Raw genomic sequence first — 26,873 nt, forward strand, 5'->3', positions numbered from 1 at the left:
AATTCAAACATGGCCCCATTCATCGTTCATGACATCATTTAACCCTCTGTTGGGTTTCTTTTTCTGAGCTGTGTTTCCCGGCTGGAGAGGACACTGTATGACCCCTTGATGATGTTCAACGACAGAATCCAACACATTACACTTATAACAAAAAATAATGTGTATATTTTCTAACTTTGCTGAGCTGCTGTATACTTGTGGTATACTGCAGGATTTTCAGTCCTGGGAGAGGGATCCCTCCTCTGTGACTCTCCCTGAGGGCTCTGACAGGTTTTCTCTCGTTACTGAGCCCTGAAGTGGCCATACTGACATTTTTTTTTCTTAGCGGGAATATAGAGAAAAATATCAATATACTGAGAGACCGTGAGATTTAACTTGTTACCTCAATTTAGATATTTTGAGGCAACAAGATATAACTTGTCTCATCAATTTAGTTATTTTGAGACCTAAATATAACTTATTCCTTCGATTTAATCAATTTGTGGCCACAAGATGCAGTTTGTTCCCTCAATTTTGCTATTTTAAGGCCAGAAGATAAAACTTGTTCAAGAATATTAAATAATTAATGAGAAGGTAGAAGCTAAATCTTGAGGCTTCCAATTTTTTTCCCCTCTCTCATCGCTTAATGGCGACTCCAAAGCTCTGTACCCTGTTAGGGGTGTTTTTTGAGAGTAGAATTTCCCGCCCATGAATCGGGGGTCTGAGGACTGAGGTGTGGGAAACATGCACAAGTGATATGGAATATATCAATATGATTTGACCAGACTTGACTTTGGGAGACAAAACATGTCTCCTTGCTGCTACTCTTTGTTGCCTATACACTCCTGCATCTCGATGCTCCTGCCGCCCTTCTCACCTCCCGCGATACACGGTCTTGACCGGCTCCACGGCAAGTGCAGTGGCCACCAGGTCGTCAGCGTTGTGTCTCCGTCCACTCACCAGGAGAAGACCCTCAATCTTCCCCACCACAAAGATCAGACTGCCCTGGATAGAGAGGGGCAGGAAGCACAGCGGGGGATCATTAACTAGGAGAGAGAGGGAAGGCTTCCGGGATGGCTAAAGTTACCACACACTGTAATGAAACGTCCTACTTACAGGGCCAACAAACCCCAAGAGTCCTGACCGCACAAATGGAATCTCTCCAATGGGAACTCCATTTGCATTCACTGGAATCACCTGAACAAAAAGACAAAGAGCATGATATAAAAAAACAAAGACTTAACCCTCCACAGCAGGGGCAGCTTTCACTTGGCTTTCTTACCTCAAAGGTGTTTTTCGTGAGTCCAGGCAGGCCGTAGTACATGTTGCCTCCAGCTCGGGAGTTGATGATTATCTCCCCTATCTCATCTGTTTTACACAGCTGAGGAGGCCCGTCTGGTTTCACAATGCACATCAGAGCTGGAGACACACAGACAAACAGGAACATTTCATGTAAGAAGCAAACCAGAACTTTTGACTTCACAGGAGTCAGTTTGAACTCACAGCTGATTAATGGGAAAAATCTCTTTTGGATTCTGGAATCCGCAGCGTAATTTACAATTGCTTCTTGACAGTCGACTACTAAATCCTCATCACAACACCAGTCTTTGGTTTGCGTTCTTTCCCGTTGACTCATCTCTCTTTCCCTCTGTCCTCACCTCCAGGCATGACGTGACCCACATCCTGCACGGTGAGGGCGGAGTTCTTGTCCTCAGTGTTGACCCTGATGACCCCGTGGCTCAGGCCGCCCATGGAAAGAATGGCACGGGCAGGGAGGGGTGCGCCTGGTAATCCCGGTCTTCACAGGAGAGAGTATGATCAAGCATGAGTTTCATCTTTTCTATCGAACAGTTAGTCATCTGTCCTGCCACCCACCCATGTACGCAATCATGCTGTACACTGCCAATCCACCTTGTTAGACAAGAGAAGGGAACACTGCCACATGCAGTGTGTCATCAGCAGTCATTGTAAGGGCACAAGTAACAATTAAAAGGGATTCTGATATTTGACTTTTGAATGCTGTATCATGCTGGAAAACGAATACAAACGTGGAATAAGGATCATACCTGCGTATTGCTACTGTCATTGCCTCAGGGGAGGTGGCACAGGGGCAGATGACCTCAGGCTTCAATCCGTGAGACTGGAACACATTCAGGAAGGCATCACAGGAAGAGACAGACCCTGGAAGAATAAACAATAGAGAGGCAGAGATGAAGGCTTCAGGGTTGGACTGTGCTGCTTTGGAAAAACTATAAACGATATGAATGACTCACAGGGGTTTGCACCATCAGCAACTATTAGCATACGCAACGATGCCAGGCTGGTGTCTCTCTGGTCTCGGTGGGCCATCATGGCCCAGTGAAGATCACGACACTTCACCAAGGCTAAACGAGCTGCAGGACCATAATAAAGAGATGGTTTTACTAGTCAGATATGTCATCCATCACTCCACAAGCTGAGCAACTGTTGTTCTTTACCTTTGTGGATGTGGACCCTCTGGACCCAGGAGAGAGGACAAGCCTTCATTACTGCATAGGGAACACTGATTGTATGTATCCTGTTCATCACAGCCTGCAAACAAACCAACCCTCATTACACAGCTAAAACAAAGTAAAAATGAATGAATGAACGAAAATGTATTTAGTGAGTTTGTTAGCCTAAAAGATAGAACCACTCAAAGAAAGCAGAGTAGTATTTACATTTTTAAATATATCACGGGTAGTGACACCCCTAAGCAACAATACCCGCGCGCACGCACGCACGCGCGCGCGCACGCACGCACACACACACTCACCGTGAGAACACCGTGCCAAAGACCCATGTCCTTTTTAAAATCCAGAACATTCACTAAAGTTTCCCCTAAAAATGGATAAAGAATTATCATTGAGATTCTTAACAGCTGCGTTAGTGACTTAACTTTTCATGTGGCGGGATTTGATGACGTGGTTTCTCACCTTCACAGTAGTTGCAGGCCTGGGTCAGTGCCTGGCAGTGGGTCAACATGGCCACTTTAGACACAGCCACCCCCACCACTGTGCCCTCCTTATTTGCCTTGTACTATGCAACAAAAGAAGGAAACACATTTTGATTTTACATTTGAACCCGCGAGATGTAACTGGGACATCATCAAAACATGATAATACTGCAATACTGCATCAAAATACTGCTTAGAGGCAACGGCGCTCTTGACCAGTCAGATACAACAACAGCCAATACAGAGGAAGCTTATCATCACATTAACCTGAAATTTAGAAATAATGACAGAAAGCAAATATTCTGCTGAAGAAATGATACAAAAAAAAGCAGGCCTGAGACATTTATGATGAATAAATGGCTTCATTTCCAAAGTGGTCCGGTTTTAATGGCACCAACATAATATTAGACTACCTCTATATACGCGGGGTCAGTGTTGGCCGTGGGAATGTGAGGCTGCCAGTCTTTGGATGGCTTGGTCAGGTACTTCGAGTCTGTCACCACCCACTTCATTCGAGGCCAACCTATCAGACGAAGGCGTCAGTGAACGTAAGTGAAGTTTCAGGGGGATCACATGACACTACATTTGAATAATCCAATAAAACACTTGTTCAACACACAATGCATTGTAGGCTCCCTGCATTACAGTCGTGACATGTAACAGCAAAATTATATGTTTTGTTTGTTTTTCTCAAGGTGGTTATCAAATCATTATACGCATATTAATATTTCCATTTAGTTCACCGACCTTTAAACTGCAGTATTTCCCCTGTGGGGGTCTTGGGTAGACCCTTCAGACATATCTCACTGGTCAGAGCCAAGCCAACGCCACAGCTGCCCAGCAGAAACCCCACCTGGCTGATACCCGCGTCCTAAAACCACAATAACAGATTTTGAATTACCTGGGAACAATTAGTTAGATAATTCCGCACAACTGCTGTGATGGTTTTCTCACCTTTCGAGACAGCGGCACCTCAATAGGTACAGGTATGACCTCAGCCAGGAGGCAGCCGTAGAAGGCCACCCAGAACATCCCGGGGTCACTGTTGGGGTACACAAGCGCTACCTGCCAAGACAGCAAACTCTCCTTTCAGAAGAGTGTTTCATGGCAGCACAAGTCTGGATGAAAGAGGTGAAACAGCTACGTACGTTTCTAGCTTGACTAAAATGAATCCAGTTCTTTCTTTTCTCTTTGCACAGCAATCAGCTTCACACATCAAAGCACACATTGGTATAATCAAGGAACATCAAGCATTTAGTAACCTGCACACTGCAAAAATGTATTCCTCTTTATTACATGTAGTGAGTGTGTCTCCCTCTGCCCGGATGTTTCTGGCGCTAACTCACCCTGTCTCCTGGTTTAAGGATTTGCTCGTTCTTTGCTCCGAGCTTGTTCAGGAGGGTGTATGCTAGCTTCACACTGCGACTCCACAGCTTCCCTGACAGACGGCAGTGAGCAAGCAGAAGAAGTTACAAAGGTATGTTAAACATTTAACCCTGCTTATCGCAACGAACACACATATTTCTATTATATCATTAACTACCGTTGAGTACGTAGTGTGTGTATCTTCCTTGTATAGCATCTAAAACTAGATGTGGAAGGACAGCACTTTTATCTAAAGTATCAGAACTTAGTCTTTTGCTTTTGCAGTCATCCACATCTCTAGGTGGCGCTGTAACTTTGTGAGTCACTGGCCTGAAATAGCTTGAAGGCCTATAATATAAACTTTCTTGTTGGACCCTGTAAACTACAGTTCCAGCCCCTGTGTCTCACCATAAGTCAGTGTATAGAGCGGTTTTCCTGTGATGTCAAGAGCAGTGAGGGCGGGGCTCTTCCCCTGCGTGGCCCCCCAGCGGGCCAATGCAGCTTGCAGGGCTGGGGGCCAGTTACTGACCACTCCCAAAGGCTCCCCTTTCACCGGGATGATCTGACGGCCCTCTGGCTTGGGTGTGTTGGGATCTGGTTGGGGGACTGTGAAAGAAACAGGTAGGGTATATTGTAGAGTTCCATTATGGAGGTTCCCTGAAGCACAAAAGCACTACTGGTCTTTACTGTATATAGTTTCAAAAAAAAATTCAGGCTTTCAAGAGGCATTTACTTTTATGTTATTAATAATCTCCACACTTAAAGAGAGGTGCAGTATAGATGAGATTTGTCACAGTTACAACACATCTAAACATCCACGTACATACAAGTGGTTGCATCCTTATTGTCAAAGCATGTAATGATATCGTAGACAATGGGGTACATTCCACTTTGTGGCAGGAGTAAAGAGAAGACCAGCTCCATTTACAACATGACAATGGCCATGTTCACAAAAGCAATGCCAGTCTGGGATGAGACTGCAGGTCCCACCACCTTGAACCCTGATCTTCTAGTCTCGTAGCTGAATGAGTTTCAATATCTAATGGAACACCTTTACAGAAGAGCTGAGGTTGTAATAGTAAATTTAGGCCAGTGGTTTTAGTCAAGTTCTGGATGGATACAATGTTTTGATGTTCACAGACTTTGTTACTTTTATATATTTTGGGTTGTATAATAAATGGGACCCTAAACTGTAAGACAAAGCAAAAATAAGCCAAGATTGATTTGATGTTAAAATTTGCTCCAGTGAGACAGAATGTAACGCTGCACATGATATCGCAAGGAAATGTGGGGAGATAAAAATGTGTGAGGATGAGTTCCACGAGCTCTGGTTGGTCTTGTATTGTAATACCACTTTTTTCCTAAAGGGGACACATTGAGACACAACAGTACAAAAGATCTGTAGCTCTGCTTTCAGCCAGGACTGTACAAAAACATTGCGCCTTTACTCATAGAGTTACGGTAACCAACTATCTCAACCAGGAGCTCTTCCCCCAGCTGTTTTTTTGGATGACACACATTTCGGATGGTTGCATTTATTCTTATTCTTCAAGTCACAACCAAAAGTTTGAATGTAGGACTGTAAATCAATTAGTATATTGAGTTTACTCTGAAAACATTCTGAAGCATGCCCTTTCTCACAACAGGGAGGACACCATAACTTCCTTCTAATATACTGCCTTCTATTGATTTGCAGTGTGAAATTTAAGTCCTAGCATGTCATAATCATGCACAAATAGCATGTTTGAAGCAATTCCTGAGGACCTCGAAGGAATCCGAGGAAAACTCACCTTCTACGATCTCCTCGGAGTCGTCAGTGAAGAAATCGCTGAGCGGGGGCCTCTTGGGCCTCTTCAAGGTGTTGAGCAGTTGCTGGATCTTGGTGGACACCCTGCTGTTCACAGGAACCCCTACAACCAGGATTGTGGTGGAGAGGGGAAGATGCAGGACAAACACACCGTCACACACACACACACACACACACACACATTCTAGCTGTTCTTACCATCTCTGCTGCTCCTCATCCCATCACATGTGACTTTATATTTGTCTTAAATCAATGTTAATAGATTATGGGAATGACAAGCAGCATGTGAGGGGAATAAACACGAGGAGAACAAGGTGAGAACTGGGGGTAGAGGGTGGTCTGGTTTGGTTCTACATGTGAGGATTCTTTGTGTGTGGGGGATTTTCATTCAGTTTTGTATTGATTCTGTACAAATAGGAGGGAAGAGAAGGGAAGAGCAAACACAGAAGGCTACAGACAGAGTACATTAAAGAGTTTCCTTACTCTGGATATTACCTCTTGCTACCAGCCAGTCAAATAAACATGTGACAACGGGGGCAAAAAAAGACCGAGAGCAAAAGAAAGCAGTACAGTCTGATTAATGTCACTGTTGGAATTCATTTGGAAGAGAGAATCGATTTGTGAGTGGAATGAGGCACGCGCTCCCATGGAGACAATACAAATGTGTGTGGTAACCATTACCGTCCGCCGTCTCCATCATACTCGAGCGGCTCTGCCCCCGACTCATCCCTCGGACCACAGCGTTGGGCAGGTCGACCCGTGAGCTCCTGCCTGGAGGGGCAACCGCTGTCACATCTGGAGGCGGGGCATTGTTCTCAGAGGGGGCTGCAAGGGAACATGGAAGATATTCTGAACCAGATCTTAATCTCATTTTCTAATCTATTTTAACAAATTTTGACTGATCAAATGGTCATTCATTTTGATTGAAATTAATCAGTGGATTTATTCAGTTATACTTCAATGTCTTACATAACATTTATTTTATGTTCCACCTCACATTTTTGTTTATTGTCTTATTTATACATTATATAGGTTTTTTTGTCTTTTCTCATCTAACTTCTTTCTTTAAGCCCTATCTATAAGCAGGTTACAAACAATAAATCAATTAATAAACTTCAAGACAATCATAATCGATGTACTAACACATAATGAACATAAAATATTGACCCATTATTATTTATTGATCAATTTATTTATGGTTTGATTTAAATTAAATATGCACTTATTATTACACGCCGTTGCAGAAATATAGGTTTATATCAAATTTATAGTAGTGACATTTAATCAGCAGTGATACAATTGTGGTACTTCTCTGATAAAGAAGTACTACAGTTCCATAAATCCTGGTCAAATCATCAGTTCAATGCAGTCAAACATTCTGGAACATTCTGGTGAACAGCTGAACCAGACAGAGCCACAAACCACTCCAGCGCCTCACCGATGCGACTGTGAGCCAGCATATCTGTCACTGCTGCAGTGTGGGCCGGCTCATGTAGCGGGTGTTGAGGGTGGTACTGTGGCTGGTACTGAGGCCTGTACACAGGCTGGTACTGGGGCTTGTACTGGGGTTGAGGTTGGGGCTGGCTCTGAGGCTGTGGCTTGGCCTCTCCATGAGACAAGGTGGAGGAGGCCGAGGAGGAGGTGGAGGAGCCCTGAACAGTGCGGTTGATCCAGGAGTCTGGGCTCTGCAGGCTGGGATTGACCAAAGGTGGTGGAGCAACCACTGATGACTGCCTGCATACAGGCGTCTCATCTTCAGAGCCTGATGAGGAGTCTGACCCAGAGAGAGAGAATTTAGCACCATATACTGTACATCTGGGTGGAGGTCCAGGACCTCCCGTCTTCCTGTCCTACCTGGTGGGGTGCGGGTTTCAATGGGAGACTGCACGTAAGTGGAGCGCCGTTTGGTCGGCATGGGCAGAGCCATCTTCTCCTCCTTATGTTTTGCCAGGGCAGCTTGGACTGCTTCAGTGTGGATATCTGAGAAGAGACAGACAGACAGGCCTGAAGCTGGTGGCTCGGGGTCGGATTCAAGGCAGCGAGCCAGTGGAGATATCGTTATCTTAACATGTTTAAAGACATGAAGATGCTCACCGAGCAAATTTATCCACAAAATCATACTCATATATCTAGATAGATAGATAGATAGATAGATAGATAGATAGATAGATAGATAGATAGATAGATAGATAGATAGATAGATAGATAGATATGAGTGTATATGTGTGTATTCCAGTGTTACTTTTACAGTACATGAGATGCTGATGGAAATTACATAAATCAGAAGAAAAGAAGGCTGGTTGTGATTACCCACTGAAACAGGAAACCACGACAAAACCAAAACAAGTGCCTACGCAGAAGCAGAAGCACACACACACACGCAGAGGCACACACACACACACACACACACACACAAATAAATGCAGATGCTTTCACACGATGACACCCACAGGCATGTTGAAAAGATCACATAATCAGTCACATATTCACACTGTGTACAAAAACGCGGCTGCAAAAAAAACAACAAAAAATAAAAACAAAAACCCACTCACTGACTAATCCCATCTATTAACTGAAGGTGCTGTTTGTAGCCAAACATCAACACGTTCAATACACCAGCAAGCACAGTTCATTACGCAGCAACAGTGGGCACCATAAATTACACAACTGGCATTCTGCTGAACAGATCTCTGCAATCATCCTCCACACAGGAGAAGCTGACTCCTCATGCACGTCTGGGAGGACGAAGGCTGTCTCTGTGGCCATGAGCGCGGTGGCTGGTGACGTGTTTTAGCGCATGTAAAATCCAAAATACAATATTAGATATATTTGTGCATCTATTGCACTTTTGGGGCTTATAAGAGACAGACGAGTCATAACAAACCAAGCGTATCTTACAGAACATCGTATTGAAAACAGATTGCTGAACAGGAGCAATAACCTTGGGACGCTACAGGAACTAAGAGGCAATTAAATTATGTTTGCCATTTTGTCTGCTGCCCATAAAATGACAAGAGCTTTAATTTCTTCTGTTTCCATCACAGCAGTGTTTCACCATTCCTTTAATTAAAATCAATATGTGTGTGTGTGTGTGTGTGTGTGTGTGTGTGTGTGTGTGTGTGTGTGTGTGTGTGTGTGTGTGTGTGTGTGTGTTGTTTGCTTCCAACTGAACTGTGTCAACAGCTATTGGAGAAACATTCACTATCCACTGTTCTGGCACCATCTCTTCATCCTGATACTGGATCTAAACTTGCAACACAGCGCACTGATCAATCACAAGTGTGTTATTAAAAAAAAAAAACATCTTTTTTTTAAAAAGTGTATCTAAAACTAACCCTGTTGAAATACATACAGAGATGAAGCCGTAGGCCTTTATTTTAATATCTTGCCTGGGCACTGCATATGTTAGCATTTTTCTGATAAGCAGGATAAAAAAATATAGGGAAAGGGCCAAGGACCAGGATCAGGACCAAGATCAGAACCAGGACCAGGAGAAGAATGACTGGTTCAGGTTACTGATCTAGAGCAGCAAAAAAACAAAACAAAACCTTATTTCCTCTCTGTGAAATTAGTCAATGCTAACTGGGATGTAGGAGCGTCCCATTCAGGGTGAAGTTGCACGCCCGCTGATCCTGATCCCAACAGCCACTACCTTATATATGCAAGCAGATATGTCATCTATGGAAATGTTGGATTCAGTCTGGTATCATGAAGCGTTAAGATCTGTCTCTGTCTCTGTTTCCCACCACATCACTGAAGGTGGTCAGCTTTTTCTGCACAATTGCAGAATTGAACACAGTTGCATTTTCTCTTTATCAGGTTTTTGTGCTCTACCTGCCTTCCTAAACCATCAGGAGCCGTCAGCTTCAGTCGTGAAGAAATGACGCACGTCATTTCTGGAACATGTTCTGTTTTTGGTGAGAGTGCTGTTAAAGTTTTTGTACCCTCACAAGACTTCTTAAACTGGATTCTGCCTGTTTCTTTTAATGTACATTGTCTGTTTTCACTTGTTTGTTCTATTTATAGGAAACTTTTGATGCTGCTGTCTTGGCCAGGACTCCCTTAATTTCTGTCTCCCTCTGGGAATAACTCTGGTAAAAATGAAAAAAAACCCAACAACAACAACAAAACAATCTCAGGCTTTTATGATAATGATTTTGGAATTAAAACAACAACTAGATAAACGTAATCAAATTTAAAAGCAGCACTCGTGTCCCCCTGAGGACGAACCCAGGTCATTGTTGACCTTGACATTTCATCTGGCTCTGACATGAAGTCTGATGTCAGTACGACGTTTGATTATAGTTAAATACTTTGACATAGTCTGGAGATGGAGTTATGCTGGTGGTAGAGGTACAGTTACACCTGCTTGTACTGCCACTGTGTGGATGTTAGCATGCTGAGATTAGCATGTACGGCCTCCCAGAGCTGCAGAATGTCTGCAGTGTCAAAATCTGATCACTGAGTTACTTTCAGAGATTTCCACATTCTTTACAGTGATTTATCTAAACTATGTGGAACCCCCATCCTCCTGGAACCCACAGGGTAACAAAAATGTAGTGATCGCCTCTGACACAATATGTGAAATTACACAATGTCACACAGATGATGGTATTCACGTGTGCCTGAACTCTCCCTCTACTCACCAACCCGTGACTGTTTATGACACAGCAAGGGAGCGATCAAGAGACATCACTGCTTGCTGTAGGTCACCTGATGACGACAACACATCCAGCTTCCTCATACCTGGAGGAAACGGTTCTGTATAACTGCACCTTCGTTATACGTGAAGCTCCTCACAAAGCAAGGAGGCCATCCTCCCCTTGTCTTTGTTCCATCTCTCAGTCCTATTTAACAACTCTTCCACCTTCATTCCTTTTCCGCATCTCCATATCTCGAATCCTCTCAGCGTTCAGCGCTCCATCTCTTCCTCCTTCTGAATTCGCCCATCAGATATGAATTATTCCCTCTGTCAGTCTGCTATTATGAATGCCTCTGTTTTTGAGCATGTAACTTACTGATATTTAATGAAAGAACTCATTGGAATGGAGTCATGTTCAAGTTAGTGTTTACAACCGTATGACTTCAGTTGAGTCAACTGATGGTAAATCTTAAAATAGCTCCCTAATCAACGCACACATGAAATAACACGCTGACATGTTGCTGTGGTTTCAATATTGGATTTCTTGGAAACAATTTTCAATGTAAAGAAATTGAAAATCCAACATGGTGATATTTGGTACGTTTGAAAGCGGAGGAAATGAAGGAAATGAGTTGTCATCATTTCCTTACACTGGGATGAAATTCAACTGAAGGGCTGAGGTGGTGCAGCAGTCATATTTGAATATTGGTACTGGTACTGGTGCTGTAACTGGAATTCAGCATTACTATGCTTGGTATTCTATTTTCTCTGCAGCAAAAAAAAAAAAGAAGTGATTTCTAGGGTAAAAAATAAGTCCAAACTTATCCATTTCCATGCTGCAGCTGCTAAGAGAGACTTTTGTTCCAAATATGGTTCAATTGTCAGTTTTTAGATGCATTTCGTGTTTGACTGGATGTTTCCTGAGGTCGATGAGTTGCCATGGCAACACACCGTTACTTTGACTTTCAAAAGTTGGAAATATTAATATTGCATAGAGGGTTGCCTGCGTTCAGTTTTGAATGGAACCACTCTCTGCTCGTTGCTGTAACACAAATGTGGTTGGTTCAGTCCTCAACCGTAGCCATGTTTTGTTTATTTTTATCACAGACTAACCAGGTGGTCGCTCCCTGGCATGAATCTACTTGCCGGGGCCTTTCTTCTCTCTCTCCCTCATCCGTCTTCAAGCGCTGCCTTTTATTCTCATTGTTGCTACGCTTGAGTAATGTCGCTACTACAGCCTTCCATACCTGGCCGTCTGCCACTTCTCTATTAGCCACACGGGTATTTGTCACAGTGCACAAACACCCCAGAAAACTCCCAACAACCAGTCTGGGCCAACATCTAACAAACCATAATATCCTTTGCCGTCTGTGTCTCAACCACACACACACACACGCGCACGCACACACACACACACACACACACACACACACACACACACACACACACACACACACACACTTTTCTTTAATTAATCCCTCTGAAAGTGTCAGTGTCTGAGGTAAAAAACCCAGACTGGCTCAACAAGTGGGGTGGATGAGGGCTAATTTCAGTACTACACACTTATCACAGGAAACTGGATTTCCTCAGAGATCCACTTAGGACGTGTTTGTTGTTTCTCTCCGGAAATTGAGGTTTGTTTTTTTTTCTCCTCTTTTCTTTAATGTAGGAGTTCTGACCTGATCTGTAGCGGTCATCCCGGGTTCCTCCGCTGCGATGTGTTCTACGGGAGCGGCGTTCACGGTAACGGGATGAACTGGAGGGGGGAGGACCGTGACTGGAGGAGGAACTGGGAGGCGGAGGCTGAACATCGTTCTTCGGGGGTGGTTCCACTGTCAAGTGAACATAAAAACATTATTTTAAAAAACAAACAAAAAAACACAAGAATGATGAAATACCTGTTCAAGATACAAAAGCAAGATAGATTTTATTTTAAAAATGTCCTTGTATTTTCAGTAATTCTTGTTTGCTTCTTCTTGATCAATTCAATCTTAGGTTTATTACCTTCTGTCACAGCTTCAAAAGGGGAAGGATAGATAAGGCTTTTATGTCTCATATTCAATATATTTTCGGTACAGACCTTGGTATGATTAGATAATAAGAGAATTTCAAAAAAGGTAAAAGGAAAATGGCTGTGGAATTTAATATTATATTATTATTGAGTCTTATGTTCCTACAGTTATCGCTGACTCTCATCAAATAATAATCCAAAGGCATTCATAGTCATATCTTCGTACCTCCACACCAGCGACACCCTGGAAACACTCTGGTTTCAGGTTGACAAGAAAAATTATGGGAAAGACAAATTTCAATATATACATATGCCAAATATATATATTTTATATAAAAAATACATACACTACTGGTCAAAAGTTTGGACACACCTTCTCATTCAGTGTTTTTTTCTTTATTTTAGCTACTTTCTACATTGTAGAAGCATCAGGGAGGCATCAAATATATGAAACAAGATATATGGAATTATGTAGCAAAGTAGCAATTGTTAAATAACTGTAGATATGTTTTAAGTTGTGGCACGGTGGTGCAGTGGTCAGCGCTGTCGCCTCACAACAAGAAGGTTCCAGGTTTGAGTCCCGGCTCCATCACAGGATCTTTCTGTGTGAGTCTCCATGTCCTCCCTGTTCCTGTGTGGGTTCTCTCTGGTACTCCAGCTTCCTCCCACAGTCCAAAGACATCAAGAGGGGACGAGGCTGATTGATACTCTAAATTGACTGTAGGTGTGACTGTGAGTGTGAATGGTTGTCTGTCTCTATGTGTTGGCCCTGTGATGGACTGGTGACCTGTCCAGTGTGAACCCGCCTCTCGCCTGGAGGCTGCTGGGATAGGCTCCAGCCCCCCACGACCCTTAACAGGATAAGCAGTATAAAATGGATGTTTTATGTTTTAGATTCCTCAATAGCCACTCTTTGCTCTGTTGACAGCGCTGCAAACCCTTGGCCTCTCTCAATGAGCCTCATGATGTCATCACCTGAAATGGTTTCCTCTTCTCAGGTTTGCCTTGTCAAGGCTCATTTGAGGCATTTCTTGCCTTCTTAATGGGGTGGGGACCATCAGTTGTGTTGTGCAGAAGTCAGGTTGGTACGCAGCTGACAGCTCTATTTGACAACTGTTAGAATTCATATTATGGCAAGAACTAATCAGCTAAGTAAAGAGAAACAACAGTCCATCATTACTTTCAGAACTGAAGGTCAGTCAGTCTGGAAAATTGCAAAATCTTTGAGTGTGTCCTTAAGTGCAGTCACAAAAACCATCAAGCGCTACTATGAAACTGGCTCACATGAGGACTGCCCCAGGAGAGGAAGACCAAGAGTCTCAAGAGACTCACAAAAGAGCAACTCCTCAGATTAGAGCCCAGATTAATGCTACACAGAGTTCTAGTAGCAGACACATCTCCACATTGCCATAACCTTGATGGTTAAATAGCTGCTAAGAAACCACTACTAAGGAAAAACACCAAGCAGAGGAGATTTGTTTGTGCCAAGAAACACGAGGAATGGACATCAGACCAGTGGAAATCTGAGCTTTGGTCAGATGAGTCCAAATTTGAGATCTTGGTTCCACCTGCTGTGTCTTTGAGGTACACAGAAAAGGTGAACGGACGGTCTCTACATGCACGGTTCCCACCGTGAAGCATGGAGGGGGGGGGGGGGGGCTTTGCTGGTGACACTGTTGGGGATTTATTCTAAATTGAAGGCACACGGAACCAGCATGGCTACCACAGCGTCCTGCAGCGACACGCCATCCATCCAGTGTTTAGTGGACCATCATTTACTTTTCAACAGAACAACGACCCCAAACACACCTCCAGGCTGTGTGAGGGCTACTTGACCAAGAAGGAGTGTGATGGAGGGCTGCGCCAGATGACCTGGCCTCCATAGTCACCTGACCTAAACCCAATCCAGATGGTTTGGGGTGAAATGGACCGCAGAGTGAAGGCAAAAGGGCCAGCAAGTGTTCAGCATCTCTGGGAACTCCTTCAAGACTGCTGGAAAATAATTTCAGGTGACGACCTCATGAAGCTCATGGAGAGAACGCCAAGAGCAAGCAAAGCAGAAATCAAAGCAAAGGGTGGCTATTTTGAGGAATCTCAAATATAAAACCTGTTAGGAGTTACTTTACACTTTATATATAATATAATTTATAGAAAAGGTCCTTTGTTTTTACTCTGCATAGCACTTTGACTGGCCTGTTAGTTTGACAATTTGCTATGTTAATTATTTTTACTGCTTTGCCTTGAAATAAGGCGACTGAAATCGACATCTTGAATTCTTCAGATTATTCAGTCAGAGTTTTATTGTTTTATCAACCAACAATTCATCAATTGATTGAGCAAATAATCGACAGATTCATAGATAATTAAAAAATAATCAACAGTTACCTGAAATAAAAAGTACAAATCAGGTGACACACATGATGTAGAGCCTCAAAATCCTGATGGATTAATCTAGATGTTGCATGATGGGTGAGTTGCTGAAACTTGTCACCACTAGGGGGCAGCAGTAATCAATACCAGGTCCTCATACAAAAACAGCCATTTACAGGTTATTTAGAGTAATGTTTTTGTTTTGTGTTTTCTCACACACACACACACACACACACACACACACACACACACACACACACACACACACACACACACAAACTAAAAGAAAGTGGAATCATCACATGAACCTGATCCTGATTATAAAGCTCTCTCTCTCTCTCTCTCTCTCTCTCTCTCTCTAACTCGCTCCCCCCCCCCCCCCCCCAATGTGTAGTACCATACAATCATAATGTGTTGATACCTGGCGTTTGGATGATGTAGGGAGCCAGAAGTTTGGTTCTTTTCTTCTCATAGCCCTTCTGTGTAATGTCACCTGCGGAAGGACACAAAGGCAGTTTACTTACAAAAATATGAAGTCATATTTTTTTCATTATAGATGCATTAAAATGAAATCACATAGACAAAAGCACGAATGTTTTGGAGGCAGTCTTCCTGCATTACATAACAGATATTCAAATTGTGACATTTATGATCAAATCTGTGGGCCAAACAAAAAAGAAGCACTGAAAAAAGAGAAGGGTCAAGAATTATGCAACGACTGGCTACAATGAGACAATTCCGTGTTTCTCCACTTTCTCTGGGTCTGACTAGGACCGTCACCAGCTGTTCAAACATGAGAAGAAGAGAATGGGAGACAGATGATGAAGAAAGGCAGAAAAAATGGTGAAAAGGGATGAAAACACAGATGGATGCACACAGTGGCGCTGCAATAATCTCAAGAGATGGCCGAGGGCGTCAAAGATGTGGTTCAGTTCCACAGTCAAGTGCGATACAGGGAGAAACAAAACAGTCCTAAATTTGGAAACATACGGAAGCGTGGGCAGGAGGGGATGATTCAGAGATACCCAGAGAGGCGTGAAAGCTGGGGACAAGAGAGGTGGGCGACACATGGAGATGAAACGGGACTCACGAGGGCACAGAGGAAGCAGACAGGATGAAAAGGAGAGGCAGAGATGACAGAGGTCATCAAAAGAGGAATCCCAAACCAGCAGAGTGACCCCCCCCCCCCCCCGACAGCCCATCTGCATCGCCCTCCAACCCACCAGACCCAACACAGGCTGACTGAGCTCTGTGCCGGCCCTGAAGCCATGCAGAGATCCTGCCAAACTCCTCTGTGGGCAACGCTGTCAGATTTTTAGACACGTAATAAAAATCCATCTGGAGAGCCTGCACTCTCTTTCCAGTGACGGCGTTGAATAGTGATGATTCAGTCAGCATGGTGACCAGTGGCTGCCCTCGTCCCTCACAAACCTCCTCTTCATCATGAACTGTCTCATTTGCATTTGGATGAGTAGGAAGAATGGAAAGTCTGACTTAGAAAGTAAACCATCAGAAAGCTGCCTGATGTGAAAAGAACCAGCCTTTGTACGAGTAATAATCCAGGTTGTTTCTGCTTTGTGTATTAACCAGCCTGACAAGTGATCCAAGTGTGTACAGGAAGAACTCTCCTGAAGCTCTGAGCTTAAATCCCTGATTTAAAATTAGGCTGCTGAGACGCACGGAGATGAGAGGTTGGAGGTGTTGTCGTCTCTTCCAAGCAACACAACAAAGGACAACAGACGTGACAGGAGAATTACCTTGCTGCTAAATACAGAGATGATTTAGTCAAAAACAACCATAACGTTAGTTCTGTAAGAATAAAGCCTTATAATTGAAGATTAGTCAACGTACTTCAACTTGGGTCTTAAGGGGTCACATGATCACTGCTCTTTGTTCTGCTGTTAGCAGGATAACTCAAAAAGTTGTTGATGGATTTTGATGACATTTGCTAGGATGGTGGAACTTAAATTGAGGATTGATTGTTAGGAGTTAAACTTGTGTTTTCTTTTTTTTATTATTATAACATCGGTACGTATTGGTTATTGATCTAATCAGTCGAAGAAAATACCAGCAATTCAGATAGCTGACAGACAAATATAAGAGAACAAAGGGATGTATTCTGAAAACACTTGCTCTGAGGTTATAGTGGCTGCTGGGGATTCCTCATGGGACAAATCCACCACAGAACCCAATATTACCATGATATGATATCGATTCAGTGCTGGGCCAAGCGAGGTTCTGTCCCGCCATTGCGGTGACATCAGAGACAGACAGAGGCTGAGCTAAAGCATCGTGGTTTCCTGCAGCAGGGCCTCTTCTACAGCTACACGTGCGTTTCTCTCACTGTCCTCCTCCTCGTCTCCCAATCAGCCAGCAATTATTAGGAGTTGATGCCACTCGTGGCACTGCAACATGCATATCTTTGAAGCTGAGAATACACAAGCACAATGGCACTGCCGGCTAGGAGACCTGATCTGGACGCCATGTAGAATCAATCATTAGTGATAATGTTTTTGGCCGAGAACCCAGCACAGACTGGAACGAGATCAAACCAGAACTGTTTGAGTTGGTGAGCAGATGTGCTGAAGACATGCACAGAAAGGGCCTCTATAAAAGCTGCAGACATCAAGAATGTATTTTTTTTTTTGTATTTACTGTGCAATGATGGCTTTTATTAAGTTGGTTGGTTTTGAAAAACGAAAACAGTGGGGCTCGCATCTCTATCATTCCTTCAAACGTTGACAGATTGAGTTCACAATATTCCAAAAAATAACAACAGTCATTCTCACATTTCTGAATCACTGTTGACAAACCAAATTGCGAATGAACACAATTAAATCCCTACACTGTTGACACACTGGCGGACAAAAAGGAGAGAGCTCTTGTCGGGAGGATGTTGCCTGACACAGCAACACAATATCTGCTTGGGGGCTGCGGCTCTTCCTTCTGAGGCAAAAAAATGGAAGAAAAGCAAACACTTCCATAAGTAATGCATGAACGGTACAGTTGGCCTTGCTCAGTCACATGATTTATTTTTAGCTCATGTGAACAGGCAGTTTCACTGCAGAAAGAAAGAGGGAGATGGAGTCGGAGAAGGGGGAGGGGCTGGCGAAGCATTAAACGAATCTCAAAGTAATCACTCTTCCATCTGGATGATTTGAAATTCATCTGTTTTTTTGTGTGCTTCCAACATCGTGTCCGTCGGGCTGCAGCGGCGGGAGCTGAGGAGTTAAACCTCCATCTGTGAACTACTCAGCTGATCGCAGCTGCAGATCAGCAGAGACGTGAAAATTAGTATCATAATATCTGTCGGCTTGTTTGAGCACATGAGCTTTAGTTTGTATGAATGTGAAAGGTGCTGAAAATGACAACAGATCATTCCGTTTCTGTTCCTTGTGTTTTTTTTAACCTGAAACTTTAATCTAAAGGGACTGGCCAACTATCAGACCTGATATCCAGCATTTTTCTGATTAGAGAAGGTTGTTTTGTTCTGTTCTTTAAATCTGATTGCTTATAAAAATGCAGCAATTTATATAAAAATAACAACCCTTTGGCTCTGCTGCAGCCGCTTCTCTCCGTCTGGAGCTGCTCGACGTCCCACCATCTGATTGGTTGGATATTACAAGTAATAGACTCAAGAACAATAGTGAGACCCAGGAATGAGCCCTAGAACCTAGAAATAAGTTTGCATTGTTGAAATTCTGGTCCCCTCACCTCAAGAGGTTTTCGGTTAATCCCTGATACGAGGCTCCTGGGTCACACTAGTTGAAGGTACTCCGATTCTTTTCTCAGTAAATACCACACTTGTGAATTTCAAAGCTTTTTACAGGTCTTGAATGTGTCTTTATGTTGCTAACAAGTAGCTTAACGAGACTGCTGAGGTTGCTGTGGGTGGTCAATGCCATCACACAGAAAACGAGCTACATTAAGGTGGCTGTGGTGATGTTATACGTCCACAATGTAGTTCAATCCCCCTAAAATGATCAAAATAAAAAAAAAAATCCTTCAATTTGTGTTGATTTGTGAAGATAATCTGAACAAACACGCCATTCAAATATCCCACTGACTTTTTGTCTCCATGGTGACGCTAACTTCCAGGTTAGGTGGGATTGTGTTACCCTGAATTTTGACATTTTCTTTTTTAAAGCAAATTCACCCCCCCCCCCAAAAAAAACCTGTAATCTGTCCATCCCTCCAATGTATTCCTCTCAGTCAGAAATCTTACTCACCTAACCAGTTAAAAGATCTACTTAACAGTCCAAGCGCAGCTCAGCTGAGGTGATGAGGCCCTCACTTGTTAACCTACATTCTCACTCTGACCCAGTCATGTCCGCTCCGACAGAGGTGGTCACAAACACAGTTTACTCTTTTCACGTGCTCCCCGAAGCTCTCATCATTCCTCTTGATTTTTGATGATGGCATTAGTGAGGAAGCCTGAAAGTGTGTGTTTCCTTTTCTCCCCATCATCCAGCAGGAGGAACATCAAAGCAGGGCCTCTTCTCAACCCTCCACACACTCAAACTCGCTTGGCCGAGATTATCTGAATTGCAGCGAGTGAGACGGTTCTCTCCTTCTACCCCACAGGCACTCTGTCTGAATAGTAATTAGCTGCTGACCTCCATTCTCTTTCCCTGCCTTTTCCTCTCACTCATCACATCACACTCATTTGCTTTCTCAGGAAAACAGTTCAGACACATCAACAGACTGCTCAGCTAAAACCATCTGAACAGGTTACGCAGGAAAAAAAGGGATTTCCAGCTTTTAAAATCACAGACGTGAAGATGCTAGCAGCTCTGATGTAACTGAGAATGTAGTCTAAGGAAGTGGGGCCAGAACAGGATGACATATGGTCCCTGGTCCCCCCCCCCCCCATTTGTTGATATGAGCTCAAGTGCATTATGTGCATGAGGGATTGTTGTTTCTTTGCCAAACAAATGTTGCTGAGTCCCAAAGAGCCGGTGCATTTTTATCTATCAAACAAACATCCTACTAACGGTGACCTCTTCTTAGCAGTAGGCCGTAGGCCGTACGCCCCCCCCCCCCCCCCACACACACACACGCACACACACACACACACACCGAACTTGGAACCATTTGTCACAATATATCATCAAACGGAGATGACATTCAATTCTGTGTCAGATATCCCACAAAACATCTGCCGGGTTTCCTAAAGAGGAAGATGATGTCACGTTCTCCAGACCTTGGATCCTGTCACTTGGATTTTTTTCCTCCAGATCTGGTGAACTAATTTTGCTAGGAAGAAATAAAAAAGTATATCTACAATCACAAAATGTACTTGCATGTGGAAATTCACTGTCTAGTGATACTGTCAATGTGAAAGGTCAATCAGCAATTGGTTAGTAGATTCATTCTATTTCAATCAGAGGCCATTTTAAAAATTAATAGATTGTTTCACATTTTGGGCAGCTCGGTGGTGCAGTGGTCAGCACTGTCGCCTCACAGCAAGAAGGTTCTGGGTTCGGGTCCCGGCTCCATCACAGGATCTTTCTGTGTGAGTCTCCATGTTCTCCCTGTTCCTGTGTGGGTTCTCTCTGGTACTCCAGCTTCCTCCCACAGTCCAAAGACATCAAGAGAGGACGAGGCTGATTGATACTCTAAATTGACTGTAGGTGTGACTGTGAGTGTGAATGGTTGTCTGTCTCTATGTGTTGGCCCTGAGATGGACTGGTTCATATTTTTCTAGCAGAAAGATTCAAATATTTTCAGCTTCCACATTCTTCAATATCAGGATTTGCTGTGTTTTTGTCATTTATGACAGAAAAGGAAAAGTCTTTGAGTTTTGAACTTTCGATGGACAAAAGAAGCAATTTGAATTTGTCACTTTTTGTTTCAAGAAATCTTGCTGTGCATTTGTCAGATTTTCCTGACGCTTAAACACGTTACCGCTTACTAGGGAAAGAAGATAATTGAACGATGAAAATAATCAGCAATTGTAGTACTGTGAGACCCTTGAACATAGGAACAGGAAAAAAGCAGACAAGCTCAACTCAGCCAATGAAACAGCACTTTAGTCCCACAAGACCGAGATGTCTCGTCCCGTCTACCGTCTAATCACCGCGGCTCAACAGCTACATATGCAGTGTGACGCGGGTGTGTCTTTGCGTGTGTGTGCCTGCATAACAGCGTGCAAACATCTCAGCTGCAAGGAACAGCAGTGCTATAACAGTGTCACAACATTCTGGTATCGACAAAAATGGTTTCATTGTAAATAATTTACTAAAAATGAAGTAAAGCCCACAGTACAAACATTCCAACAAAGATGTCGCTGACATATTTTGTATTTCCATGTTCACTATTTCTATACATACTGCAATAACATGGTTAGCATTAAGAATTCTTTTGGACTTAACCGTCTTTTGTGAAAACCCCGAAATCATATCAGCTCAACTACTGAGTATAATCTTAAATTTTCCTAACCCCTTAATATTCATGTTCACCCCTTAAATTTCCCCTTTAAAGTAAAAAACAAAAAGAATTCCACACCGTCTGACTGTATGTTTTATAGATATTTGGTATTGGTAGGATGAAGAATCAGCATTCAGGCAGACTCATCTGATCTGATCTGATCTGCGGGGTCTCTCGGAGCGCAAATAGATAAATACATAAATAAAACAGCCAAACAGATGCGCTGATGAGAGACAGAGAGAACTCACTGCTCATTACACGCAACAAATCACACTGTCAGGGTTCTGAAACAACAGCTGAGCAATAGTCACATTTATGCTCTTTTTAAAGTTTAATCAGAGGACAGATACACACACACACACACACACACACACAGGCTGAACACAATAACTCACTAACAGCCACTTTCTTACCTTTCCTGTCCCTGACTAAATAGACACCATGGCCAAACATTTCCCCTCTGTGGGTCAAGACTAAGCGAATGGTGGTTGAAAAGCAAACACATACTGTATTGCTGAAATGTTATTTTTAATCTGTTATTCAAAACGGAACTTCATAATGGCCTAAATTTGGCCCCTGGGCCTCACTTTGTACAGCCCTGCAATAGAGAACAGTGTTGTGTTTTCGGCAGGCTGCCGTGGTCGTCCTGGGCCCCCTTATCTGGTCACTGGTACACTAAGAAATGCACTATTTGGTTAAATCGTGGTTTTTTTTGTAAGTGACCACCGCAGCTCAGCTCTGCTCCCACTGGCTTGAACCCCTCCATCTATAATGGCTTCAACATTCTGCCAAACCTACCACATTTCCCCAAGAACATTCCTTATGTGACGACCGGTCCATCTGGAAGGTTGTGGGGTTGGAGAGGTTAAAGGAAGAAGATTAATCGAAAAGGAAGCACGTCTGTCACACGTGTGTTTTCATTGACCATCACAGCTATTGAGGAGGCGCTATATGTGTATGTTCACTGAGTTGGACAATAAAACTGGTTTTAGTGAAACATAAGAAGACTTAAAAAAGCCTAAAGCCCTATCACAAACCACACACACACACACACACAGTAGGTCTCAGGTGATTGTCTCTCACTGGAACAGCGTGCAGGGTGCGGCCAACTCAGGTAACAGAACGAATCGTGTTTCAGTCGGCACACTCATTTGACTCAGCTCAGACGGGGAAGGATGAGACGTTACACACATGCAATCAGACAGGCACACAATCACACACATGGAGTTTACAGATTTTCTTTGTGGCTTTCCTTCAGGGCTCCAAGAGACTCCAAAAAAGTATTAGTCGGTTTCTTTTTTCTTCTTTTTTTTTTTAAAGGGGGTGTCAAATGCTGCCTGTAAATCTGAGGTCCCCATATTGTTTGTCACTGACAGTTGATGGAGTGAACAAAGTGCTGCAGCCAGTCAAGTCCAGTCACGTCAAGCGAATCCGAACAGCCCTCTTCCACAAAGTGTCTCAGCATGTTTTACAAGATTAAACAGCAACCGTCCCTGATCTGGCCTAAGCAAAAAAACAAAAACAAAAACAAAAAAAACGCTCCTCCAAGCCACACAGAACGCAGGGTAAATAAACAGAAAACAAATAAAGAAATAATTAGAGAAAATAAAATGTATATAATAATACAAAAAATGAAAAATAAGAGACAGTGTGAAACAAATTTTTTTTTTTGAAATATAAAATCCAACAATTGAATTCTAATCTAGCAAACGTCCGTCAGAAACGCGATGAATCCAAGTTGAAGTCCATGATACTGCTGTCAAAATGGCATCATTCAAGTAGGAAGAATGGGAATAGTTGTCACTGAGTTCTGCTGCGTGTCTGTGGTTTCAGGTTAATTATTGAACTTCAAATAAACAGAGGTATTTGTTTTGTCTAAGAGCAAGCGTTGCCGCTCTTACAGGAGACCAGTCGTGGTTTACTATGCAAAAAGAGGCCATTTTGTGTTGTTTGGTTTGTTAATAAAACCAAAAAAATAATCCTCACATCCAGTTCATTTTTCCACCTGAACAGCACTTGAACACCTCATTTGTATCACTGTCTTCCATCAGCATATGAAGATGAGTCAGGTTCAAGCAAATCCCCGACACTAACAATGCAAATGTCCACATCATCTACCAATGTCAGGAACCCGTAGATGAAAGAACAAAGGTGTTACAGAAATAAAAACTGCAGTTGTGTTGCATTTCACTCCCCAGATGAGAACCTGTACGCTCAAGGGTGGACTGATGCTAGCGGCTGGTTACACGTCTTCAAAGCTGTGAATGTTACTATGATTCACTCAATGTTGGAGGCAGTGAGACGGATCAGGATCAGGTTTCTGCTCCCTCGTGTGCTGTGGTGACGTTTTTGGTTGAGAAGCAGTTATGTGGAGTTATCATGGAGTGACTAAACCATTTTCTTTCAGCTGAAAACCCACGTACGTGGATATTTAATGGTACTATTGACTAATGCAGGTCCATGTGTCTATTTTACTACCGGTTGACTGATGGATATTGGCACTGAATTTTGCTCGTGGCTGATATGGTGAAACCGATATCTCCCTCCACTCTGCAGACTGCTCTCCTCTCATCTCTGCCAAGGAGGTATTGTGATCACTGGCATGTGTTTTTTGTTTGTTTGTTAGCAGAATAACTCAAAAACCAATGGACAGATTTTTGAAAATATTTGGTGGAAAAATAGGTGATATTACAAGGAAGAACTTTTGAGGGGACCTGGATCACATGGTAGATCCTGGATCCTGACAACTGTCTATAGGCCATTGGCACAATGTCGTTATTTGTATTGTATTTCTGGACATGATCGATGAATGCCGGTCCATGTCAAAAACATTTCAGCTTATACAAATCACTGGGGTCATATTCTGGATTGGCGAACCTGTAGACCAATATTTGGCTGTTGGGAAGAAAAGTTTTTTCATCACGTTCATCTTCATTATCCATGCAGCCACATCTGAGCCGCTGGCATGGCTCCGCCTTTCTCCTGCTCAGCACAGATTTCACAGGAATTCAGACTTGCAATGAGGATGCGATGTCAAAATTAAACATTGAACATTGCATTGATACTTGGAGATCTGATGCCAATGACGATAATGAAATAAAAATAGTAGAATGAATTGTTTATTTCTCAGATTATGTGTCCAGATACAGATTTTGTTTGTTCACATGGAGATGAAAATGTCTTGTATGCAAAGGCCAGCACATTCTGGGTGATGGGATAGATGGCTGAGCATATGTGGGTTGTATCCCCTAAACTGGAAGTGAAGAGCAGCGATATTTCTCCAGTCTTGAGGACACAGGCCTGGTTGACAAGTGATGACGGGACGCTGAAACCTCGTTTGGTTCGTAATGGCTTAAACATGTTAGCAAAACAGCGGATTGTGTGACTTCAACATATGGACTTTGTGATTTGGAAAGGCTCTATGGAAAATAAAGTAGAAATGTAGGGGGGTTGGGGTGGGGTTAGAGGAAAATGGGAGGCACCGTATGAGCTGTATCCATAGCAACTCGGGCCCATGTGGTCCTTCACGAGGGAAACTGAGCTATAAAACCAGAGTGATGCAACAAACATGAAATGTATTGGGATCAGTCCACTCACAAGAAGTGGATCAGAAAATTCCCCCCATAAAGACAAAAAGCCAAGAAACAGTTACAGCTCCTTCAAAATAAAAGCATTCTATTTTCTTCTGTCTGTTTTGTCATTAGCAAAGTGCAGCTAATTGCAGTGAGGTATAACAGTGGGTTTACTAAAGCAGAGATCCTGCAGAGAGATAGCTCAACAGCCCAGCTGACAGTCTGTGTGTGTGTTAGTATGTAGGTGTGCGCTCACTCAGCTGAATTATTCAGCCCTTTTTTTTGTACACAGGGCTTCGTAGAATTCTTCTCAGTGTGTGTTTTTGCTGTGTTTATGTGCGTCTGTATGCATGGTGAAATTACACACACAAGGTGTTATATAATACTTATGATTCATTTCCTACAACATAAACCGGGTTGTTGTGTTGCTGTCCTGCACATGGGGCAGAAGAGTCCCTCTTCACATAGTGGAAAACCAAGTCGGTGGCCTCGAGTGCTGGCCGGAGATGAGAGGAACGGCTCCTCTGCAGCAGTTAATAAGCTTTTATATAGAAATCCTTCCTGTGCATGTCGTGTATACGCATGCAAAGATAAATGTACACGTGTATGAGCGCACGTGTGTGCGCAGACACACACACACACACACACACACACACACACACAGTCTGGATTTTCCTAACTATGACTACAGATATGCCATTTTGGACTGTCAAGAAATCTCATAAAAAGACCGGTAAGAAACTAATTGGAATAACAGGGATCAGCTGTGTCTCAAAAGCCTGATTAGCTTGTTTAATTTAGGTACACATTGTTGTCTTGAAATGATTAAAATCAAAACAAATATATATAACCCCATGGGGGGGGGGGGGCATGTCTACAATCAAATTCTACATTTTATTTCATCTTGATTCAGACTTGCATTCTCATGGAATGTAAACTCCCTATTGTGTCTCATATGTATCGTTCCGCAGCAGCAAATAGTCCAGAAATACTGTGTTTACTCCTGTGTGACTAACTTTTGTGTAAAAAACCCCAAAACAAAACAAAAAGAAAGCAACAACCCTCAGTCACTCGCTATTTCAAGAACTGAAACTGACAATGAGACAAGTGTACAATGCAGCAGTGTTCCTGCTGACATGGGAGGAAAACTAAAATAAACCGACAGTATAGGGACCCGGGCAGAGGACATATAGACAAGGCCTGATGGTGACATGGTGGGTGGGAGAGAGAGATTCCCAGCAGCATTGCTGGCCCAGAGTGACTCACGGGCAAAGAGAGCTGGGTTTGTTGCCCCCTGATGCTCTGTGACCTAGATTGAGAGACGCAGGCACGACGGTAATCTCTCGTCATCCCCCCTCCCTCAGTACTGAACATACTGCCGAGATGAAACCTGCCTCTCTTCCACGCAGCATCAAACATTAGCATGCTAACACACTTAACGGGGACAAAAATCACATCATACTCATTAAGGAAGTTAGCTGATGCTAGCATTTAGCCCAAAGCAGCACTGGGCCCGAGAACAAGTCCTGGATGGATTATGCAAACTGTATACTGGACTGAAAGCTGATTCCCATTCACTCACCCTGTACAGTTATGTAGCATACAGACACTGGCACATCTGCATGTCTCTTGCTAGCCCAGACCGCGTTTTCCTGCTAGGCCCATCCTATTTTCATTAGGATGACATTCCACACTCTGGGAGAGTTTTATAAACAGTAACCCTT

The 26,873-nt window shown here is 43.1% G+C and overlaps 1 protein-coding gene across 5 annotated transcripts in view; it reads right to left on the minus strand.

Moving 5' to 3' along the window:
* The window catches only part of dip2bb (DIP2 acetate--CoA ligase B (putative)b), a 44,011-nt gene that overhangs the window by 12,366 nt on the left and 4,772 nt on the right, over positions 1–26,873 (minus strand). For 2 of the 5 annotated variants that reach the window (XM_086199158.1, XM_086199156.1), the window contains exons 2-21: positions 15,570–15,641; positions 12,447–12,599; positions 7,980–8,105; positions 7,564–7,899; positions 6,807–6,950; positions 6,109–6,228; positions 4,727–4,924; positions 4,300–4,391; positions 3,908–4,018; positions 3,701–3,824; positions 3,367–3,476; positions 2,934–3,036; positions 2,774–2,838; positions 2,457–2,550; positions 2,253–2,372; positions 2,046–2,160; positions 1,638–1,777; positions 1,262–1,398; positions 1,096–1,176; positions 857–984 (exon numbers count right to left, since the gene is read on the minus strand). In XM_086199158.1, coding sequence (XP_086055284.1) covers positions 857–984; positions 1,096–1,176; positions 1,262–1,398; positions 1,638–1,777; positions 2,046–2,160; positions 2,253–2,372; positions 2,457–2,550; positions 2,774–2,838; positions 2,934–3,036; positions 3,367–3,476; positions 3,701–3,824; positions 3,908–4,018; positions 4,300–4,391; positions 4,727–4,924; positions 6,109–6,228; positions 6,807–6,950; positions 7,564–7,899; positions 7,980–8,105; positions 12,447–12,599; positions 15,570–15,641 — 2,569 coding nt within the window. Of the gene's footprint in view, positions 1–856; positions 985–1,095; positions 1,177–1,261; positions 1,399–1,637; positions 1,778–2,045; positions 2,161–2,252; positions 2,373–2,456; positions 2,551–2,773; positions 2,839–2,933; positions 3,037–3,366; positions 3,477–3,700; positions 3,825–3,907; positions 4,019–4,299; positions 4,392–4,726; positions 4,925–6,108; positions 6,229–6,608; positions 6,627–6,800; positions 6,951–7,563; positions 7,900–7,979; positions 8,106–12,446; positions 12,600–15,569; positions 15,642–26,873 lie in introns of all 5 variants that reach the window. The other 3 variants (XM_086199157.1, XM_086199155.1, XM_086199154.1) reach the window with 2 other exon arrangements.

Source organism: Aulostomus chinensis, chromosome 3, assembly GCF_037954235.1.
Source record: "Aulostomus chinensis isolate RoL2024-O1b breed Wild chromosome 3, RoL_Achi_v1.0, whole genome shotgun sequence".
Lineage (NCBI taxonomy): Eukaryota > Metazoa > Chordata > Actinopteri > Syngnathiformes > Aulostomidae > Aulostomus > Aulostomus chinensis.